This window comes from Cervus elaphus, chromosome X (genome assembly GCF_910594005.1).
Source record: "Cervus elaphus chromosome X, mCerEla1.1, whole genome shotgun sequence".
In the NCBI taxonomy this organism is placed as follows: Eukaryota; Metazoa; Chordata; class Mammalia; order Artiodactyla; family Cervidae; genus Cervus; species Cervus elaphus.
The window spans coordinates 132,448,222-132,455,486 of NC_057848.1; the positions used below are offsets into that span (position 1 = coordinate 132,448,222).

Sequence of the window (7,265 nt, forward strand, 5' to 3'; positions counted from 1 at the left end):
TTTTCTCATAAGAGCCCTCTTTCTGGCATGGGGATGGCTACCATTTCTCTGTGCCCTTCAACCTGCAGAATCTCACTGAAGAGTTGGTGTTGGCATAGAAATTGAATTGAATTGAAGGATCCTCAGTTTGGGCTTCCCAGGTGGTGCTAGTGGTAAAGAACCTGCCTGCCAATGCAGGAGATGTAAGAACATAGGTTTGATCCTGGGGCTGGGAAGATCCCTTGGAGGAGGAAATGGCAACCCACTCCAGTATTCTTGCCTGGAGATTCCCCATGGACAGAGGAGCCTGGTGGGCTACAGTCCATGGGGTTGCCAAGAGTTGAACTTGACTGAAATGACTTAATATGCACAACATAAGAGTTGGAGAACTTGTTTTTTTTTTTTTTTTTTGAGGGTATTAAATCTTTTATTGATTACACATGATAATGGATGATACACAAGCTTCATTCCCATCTATAACTTTTATCTGGTACCATAATTCAATTTAGATATATTGCATAGGATGTGCCAACAATCATTAATAACCAAAAAAAAAAAAAAAAACCTCCATGACTTTGCATGGGTGACCCTTTAAATGGTGAACTCCAGGTCACAACACAGTAACTGTCAGTTCAACTACACCAAGGTTCTGAAGACAACAGCTTCTCCACCAAGCAAGTTGTAAATAAATTTCAAATGGAACCTGGCATCACCCTGAAGGAATTCTAACTTCACACTGTTGGGGTAGTTTACCAAAATGGCTTCAGAGTAGACTAACTTTACACAGCACATTAAAAAAAAAAAAAAAAAGACATTTATTCAGCGTCATGATCAGACTATTACATTTAGCAATCAACAGCATGGGTGCAAAAAAAAAAAAAATCTACATTAAAACCCTTTGTTGGAATGCTTTACACTTTCCACAGAACAGAAACTAAAATAACCTGTTATACAATTAGTCACAAGTACAGTCCTCGAGTTTTTTGCCCATACACATGAGTATTGTCTAAAACATGTCTTCTTTGTAGCAGCTAGGCCCTGCCACCACTGTGCTTGGCTGAGTTCACAAATCTGTTGTAACCTGTAGCTTCCCTGTCACTTCTCTGGCTCTCCTCTCCTGCTAAGCTTTGTTTCCTGGCAGTAATTAAAACCTTCTGCCACTGCCATAGCTACTGCTGCTGCTGGAACCACCATAGCCACCTTGGTTTCGTGGTTTGGCAAAGTATTGGCCTCCACCACCATAGGGGCCAGAACTTCTGCCTCCAAAGTTTCCTCCTTTCATGGGTCCAAAATTTGAAGATTGATTGTTGTAATTGCCAAAATCATTGTAGCTTCCGCCACCTCCAAAATTGCTTCCGTCATTACCAAATCCATTATATCCATCCCCACTGCCACCATATCCGCCACCACCACGGCTGCCACCAAAGCCACCTCGACCACTGAAGTTTCCTCCACGACCAAAGTTGTCATTCCCACCAAAACCACCTCCACGACCACCACCAAAGTTTCCAGAACCACTTCGACCTCTCTGGCTGGATGAAGCACTAGCCATCTCTTGCTTAGACAGGGCTTTTCTCACTTCACAGTTGTGGCCATTCACAGTGTGGTATTTCTGAATGACAATTTTGTCTACAGAGTCATGGTCATCAAAGGTTACAAAAGCAAAGCCTCTCTTTTTGCCACTGCCTCGATCAGTCATGATTTCAATTACTTCAATTTTTCCATACTGTTCAAAATAATCTCTCAGGTGATGTTCTTCAGTGTCTTCTTTAATGCCACCAACAAAAATCTTTTTCACAGTTAAGTGGGCACCAGGTCTTTGAGAATCTTCTCTTGACATGGCCCTCTTTGGTTCCACAACTCTTCCGTCCGCCTTGTGTGGCCTTGCATTCATGGCCGCATCCACCTCCTCCACCGTGGCGTATGTGACAAACCCGAAGCCTCTGGAGCGCTTGGTGTTTGGATCCCTCATTACCACACAGTCTGTGAGCGTTCCCCATTGCTCAAAATGGCTCCTCAGACTCTCATCAGTTGTTTCAAAGCTCAATCCTCCGATGAAGAGTTTCCGCAGCTGTTCGGGCTCTTTGGGAGACTCTGATTTAGACATGACGGCAGTGGAGGCGGGGAAGTCTTCAACGATGCTTTCTCCGTGGCGTCCACGGGCAGAAAGCAGAGAACTTGTTTTTGATGTGGGGAAAAACTCCACACATTTTGTTTCAGAAATGTTGTGAGAAAGAACTGCTTAGTAGGCACTGGGCAGATACAATGGAGCAACAATAAAGACATTATCCATTTCTGAGTCTATAGCACCACCACCACTACCCTGGCCCAGACATTGTGAACTTTAGGAAAAGGACTATTGTGAATGCTGTACCCAGATATCCCCTTCAGAACTGAAGTACTTATTCTCCCAGCTGCTGTGAGTTCTGCTGGCCCACAGCCCTCAGCCATCAGTCCTCTTCCCCAGGATTGCCACTGGCTGAAGAGAGATGCTTCACCCAAGATTACACCTCCCATCTGGGGAACACTTCCATCTGATGGCTGGTTGATATGAGGGTATAGAGGTTCGACCCCCTCACCCCAACTGGGGATGACTCTATAGGGCCATTCCAGCTTCTGAGCCTTTGTCTGAGGCCTTTCTTGTTACCATGTCAGAGCCTAACATTGCCTGCTACCCAATCTGGCTTCCTTCTTATCTTTAGCAGGTGCTAATTGGAAGGACTGATGCTGAAGTTGAAACTCCAGTACTTTGGCCACCTCATGAGAAGAGTTGACTCATTGGAAAAGACCCTGATGCTGGGAGGGATTGGGGGCAGGAGGAGAAGGGGACGACAGAGGATGAGATGGCTGGATGGCATCACTGACTCGATGGACATGAGTTTGAGTAAACTCCGGGAGTTGGCGATAGACAGGGAGGCCTAGTGTGCTGCAATTCATGGGGTCACAATGGGGTCACAAAGAGTTGGACACGACTGAGTGACTAAACTGAACTGAACTGGCTGAATCCCTATATTGCTTCCCTGGTGGCTCAGACGGTAAAGAATCTGCCTGCAATACAGGAGACCCAGGTTAGCTTCCCAGGTTGGGAAGATCCCCTGGGGAAGGGAATGGCTACTCACTGTAGTATTCTTGCCTGAAGAATTTCATGGACAGAGGATCCTGGTGGGCTACAGTCCATGGGGTCTCAAAGAGTTGGACACAACTTGAGAGACTAACACAACCCCAAAATTAGCCCCTAATAAAATTCTTGTATGCTAATCTTCATCTCAGAGCCTCCTTTTGGGGGGACCACAACTTACAATAGATACAAAGTCTTTCATATCTTCTTATACATAGTGCTTACACACAAGTGTGTAACCATGTACATCCCAGAAACTTCAACAAATATTTGGAAAATTAATACACGATTGAAAAAGGTGTGTGTGAATACCAGGATGGTATTGGGGTGTTGGTGGTGGCCCCAGTGATGCAAAGGAGGAGAAATAGCAAAAGACTGTCAAAAGGAGCTGAAAAACCAGAGAGGAAAGAAAACTTCTAGTCTACTTTTGAGAAGTTCAGCACAAGACTTAAGACAATTAATACTTATTTGAGCTTCTACAGCGTCAGACCTTTGAGGGATGAAATCAAACTTATATCATCACCAAAAAGTCAACTATCTACATCATGGGGGCCTTTCATTACCTTCCCCTAAATGAAGTAGAATGCGGTTATTTCACCAAATATGTGACCTTTTCCTCCTCAGCTTATCTTAGTTCAGTTCAGTTCAGTCACTCAGTCATGTCCGACTCTTTGAGGCCCCATGGACTGCAGCAGGCCAGGCTTCCCTGTCCATCATCAACTCCCAGAGCTTGCTCAAACTCATGTCCATCGAGTCAGTAATGCCATCCAACCATCTCATCCTCTGTTGTCCCCTTCTCCTCCTGCCTTCAATCTTGTCCAGCATCAGAGTCTTTTTAATGAGTCAGTGGCCAAAGTATTGGTCACCCTCAGGTGGCCAAAGTATAGGAACTTCAGCTTCAGTATCAGTCCCTCCAATGAATATTCAGGGTTAATTTCCTTTGGGATTGACTGGTTTGATCTCCTTGCAGTCTGGGGACTCTGAAGAGTCTTCTTCAACACCACAGTTCAAAAGCATCAATTCTTTGGCACTCAGCTTTCTTTATGGTCCAACTCTTACATCCATACATGACTACTGGAAAAGCTGTAGCTTTGACTACATGGACCTTTGTCGTATAGTCTCAATTCGTCTAGCAAATCCCAAAACCGGAGGTATTTAAGTAGAGCTGCAACCAGGCTTGAGAGTGAATTTCAGTTGGCTTGAAAAGCACACAGAAAACACTTGAAAGCACTCCAAAGTGCTTTCCCGTGTGTGTGTGTAGGTGATGGCAGTAACGAGAGAGGAGATCAAATGGCCACAAAAGGGTTATAAATTCCGTAAGTTGGTCAGTGAACTTAGATCACCATCTAGGTAGAAGGACCAGCCTGCCAGAAGTAAAAGTGCTCTAATCCTCATGATTCACCCAAAAGTATAATGTAGGTTGCCTGTTACAGGTGTTGTCTTCTAGGCGGTGCTAGGGACAGCTGAAAAAGTGTAGCAGCAGCCTGATCACCACACTCTTGTGACAGCCCTGGGTGACCTGTGAGGAAACAACACATTTGCTACCATGCCTCTGACAGTCATAGTGGGAAAAGCCCAGGAAACACCTGGGATTACACATACTTCTGGTTTGGGCAAGACTGATCCCAAGCAAAATGAATCCTTGGTGCTCTCCTCTCCTCCCTGGCTACCTTGCAACATCTCCTTTCCCCTCAAGAACTGCACTCATGAACCTCCTGTCCTCTTTGTGATTTCCTGCCAGGGAAGAAGTGTGTGTGTGTGTGTGTGTGTGTGTGTGTGTATTAAAGTATAACTACATGCAGTAAAGTTCATAATCTTAAATGCACAATTAAATTTTATATGTATACACGTATATAGCCACCACCCCATATTAAGATATAGAACATTCTCAACTGCCCAGAAGGGCTTTCCAGGTGGCACTACAGGTAAAGAACCTGTCTGCCAATGCAGCAGGTGCCAGAGATGTGCTAATTTGATCCCTGGGTTAGGAAGATCCACTGGAGGAGGGCATGGCAACCCACTACCATATATTTGCCTGGAGAATCCCATGGACAGGGGAGCCTGGCAGGTTATGGTCCACGGGGTCGCAAAGAGTCAGACACAACTGAAGTGACTTAGCACTCATGCATGTAACTGCCCAGAAAACTCTCTTAAGCCCTTTCCCAGCTAATAGCCCATAAAAGTGACCATTATTCTGACTGCCATCATTGTTGATTATTTTGACTGTTGCTGAAGTTCTAATAAGTGGAATTATGCAGCAGAAAGTGGAAAGAGGAGAGTCTTAAAACTCAACATTAAAAAAAAAACTAAGATCATGGCATCCTGTCCCATCACTTCATGCCAAATAGATGGGGAAACAATGGAAACAGTGACAGACTTTATTTTCTTGGGCTTCAAAATCACTGCAGATGGTGACTGCAGTCATGAAATTGAAAGACACTTGATCCTTTAAACAAAAGCTATGACAAACCTAGACAGCATGTTAAAAAACAGAGACATTACTTTGTTGACAAAGGTCCATCTAGTCAAAGCTATGGTCTTTCCAGTAGTCATATACGGATGTGAGTTGGACCATAAAGAAAGCTGAGCATGAAGAATTGACGCTTTTGAATGGTGGTGTTGGAGGAGACTTTTGAGAATCCCTTGGACTCTAAGGAGATCAAACAAGTCAATCACAAAGGAAATCAACCCTGAATATTCATTGGAAGGACTGATGCTGAAGCTGAAGCTCCAATACTTTGGCCACCTGATGTGAAGAACTGGCTCATTGGAAAAGATCCTGATGCTGGGAAAGATTGAAGGCAGGAGAAGGGGATGACAGAGGATGAGATGGTTGGATGGCATCACTGCCTCTATGGACATGAGTTTGAGCAAGCTCTGGGAGTTGGTGATGGACAGGGAAGTCTGGTGTGCTGCAGTCCATGGGGTCACAGAGAGTCAGACACAACTGAGTGACTGAACTGAGAACTGATGCAGCATGTACTATTTTGTGACTAACTTCTTTTGTTTAATAATTTGACTGTGAGATCTAGGTTTGTGCTTGTAACAGAGGTTTAATCTTTTTCATTGCTGTGTAGTAGTTACTATATGGATACGCAAATAACTATTAGTTCTACTTGATTGACGTTTAAGTTGTTCCAGTGTTTACCTGTTATGAATAACCCTTCACAGAACTTTCTTGAACATGTCTTTTGGTGAACACAATCACTAATTTCTCTTGGGTATATACTCAGTTGTGAAATCATCCACTTAATAGATACAGGATGTTTTTAGGTTTAGTAGAAACTTCCAGACAGCTTTCAAAGTGGGTGTATAATTTTACATCAGCAATGTATAAGATCTCTGGTTACTCTATGTTCTCACCAAATTCAATATTGCAAGTTCTTTAAAGTTTGAACATTCTATTGGGAACATCTGAGAAATATTTTATAATCTAAATTCTTCTTATATTTTGGTTGCACTGGGTCTTCATTGTGGCATGCAAGCTTAATTGCCTTGTAGCATGTGGGTTCTTAGTTCCCCAACCAGGGATCAAACTCATGTCCACTATATTGGAAGGCAAATTCTTAATCAGTGGACCACCAGGGAAGTCCCCATAATCTAAATTCTTGTTTCCCTTCTGCAAGTCCAAATTTCCTCACCCCATATTTGGACAAAATAGGAATAACACAGCTAAATGAGTAAAGAAGCAAGAGAGAACTGGTGAAGTAGGATAAAATGACTGACTTGGGCTATATATATATGTATATATATATGTGTGTATATAAGTGGTAGTCAGTGGACATCATTCACACCTGACAAAATAAAAAGTAAAGTCTAAGTAAGGAAAATAAGACTAACGGCAATATCAAAGAAAATAGTATAATGAAAACCAATAGAAAAAATACAAATTTTCTAAATATCAAAATAACTTAAAAAAATAACAGAAACAAATCACAAAGAGAAACATGGTAAATATAAGATAATACCATAAGAATATAAAATAGTAGAGTTGAGATCATATTTCTTAGTCATATCAATAAGCAGAGTTGAGCTGAAGTCAACTTTCCAAAGAAAAGAATTTTCAAATTGGCTCTCAAAAAATATTTTGCTTGTCTTACCTATACACATATAATAAAACAAAGTGATTCATAAAGATGAAAACTAAACTAATATAAAAGATGACAAA

The 7,265-nt window shown here is 42.5% G+C and overlaps 1 protein-coding gene across 1 annotated transcript; it reads right to left on the minus strand.

The window, feature by feature from the left end:
• Positions 1 to 369: 369 nt before the first annotated feature.
• On the minus strand, positions 370 to 2,147 carry LOC122690053 (heterogeneous nuclear ribonucleoprotein A1-like). The gene has a single exon (XM_043897008.1). The coding sequence runs from the start codon at positions 2,084 to 2,086 to the stop codon at positions 1,124 to 1,126; it is 963 nt and encodes a 320-aa protein (XP_043752943.1). The 5' UTR covers positions 2,087 to 2,147; the 3' UTR covers positions 370 to 1,123.
• Positions 2,148 to 7,265: the final 5,118 nt, after the last annotated feature.

What these genes read in the sequence shown, in the direction of transcription:
- LOC122690053 (XM_043897008.1), bottom strand. Translation starts at nt 2,086, where the DNA reads ATGTCTAAATCAGAGTCTCCCAAAGAGCCCGAACAGCTGCGGAAACTC.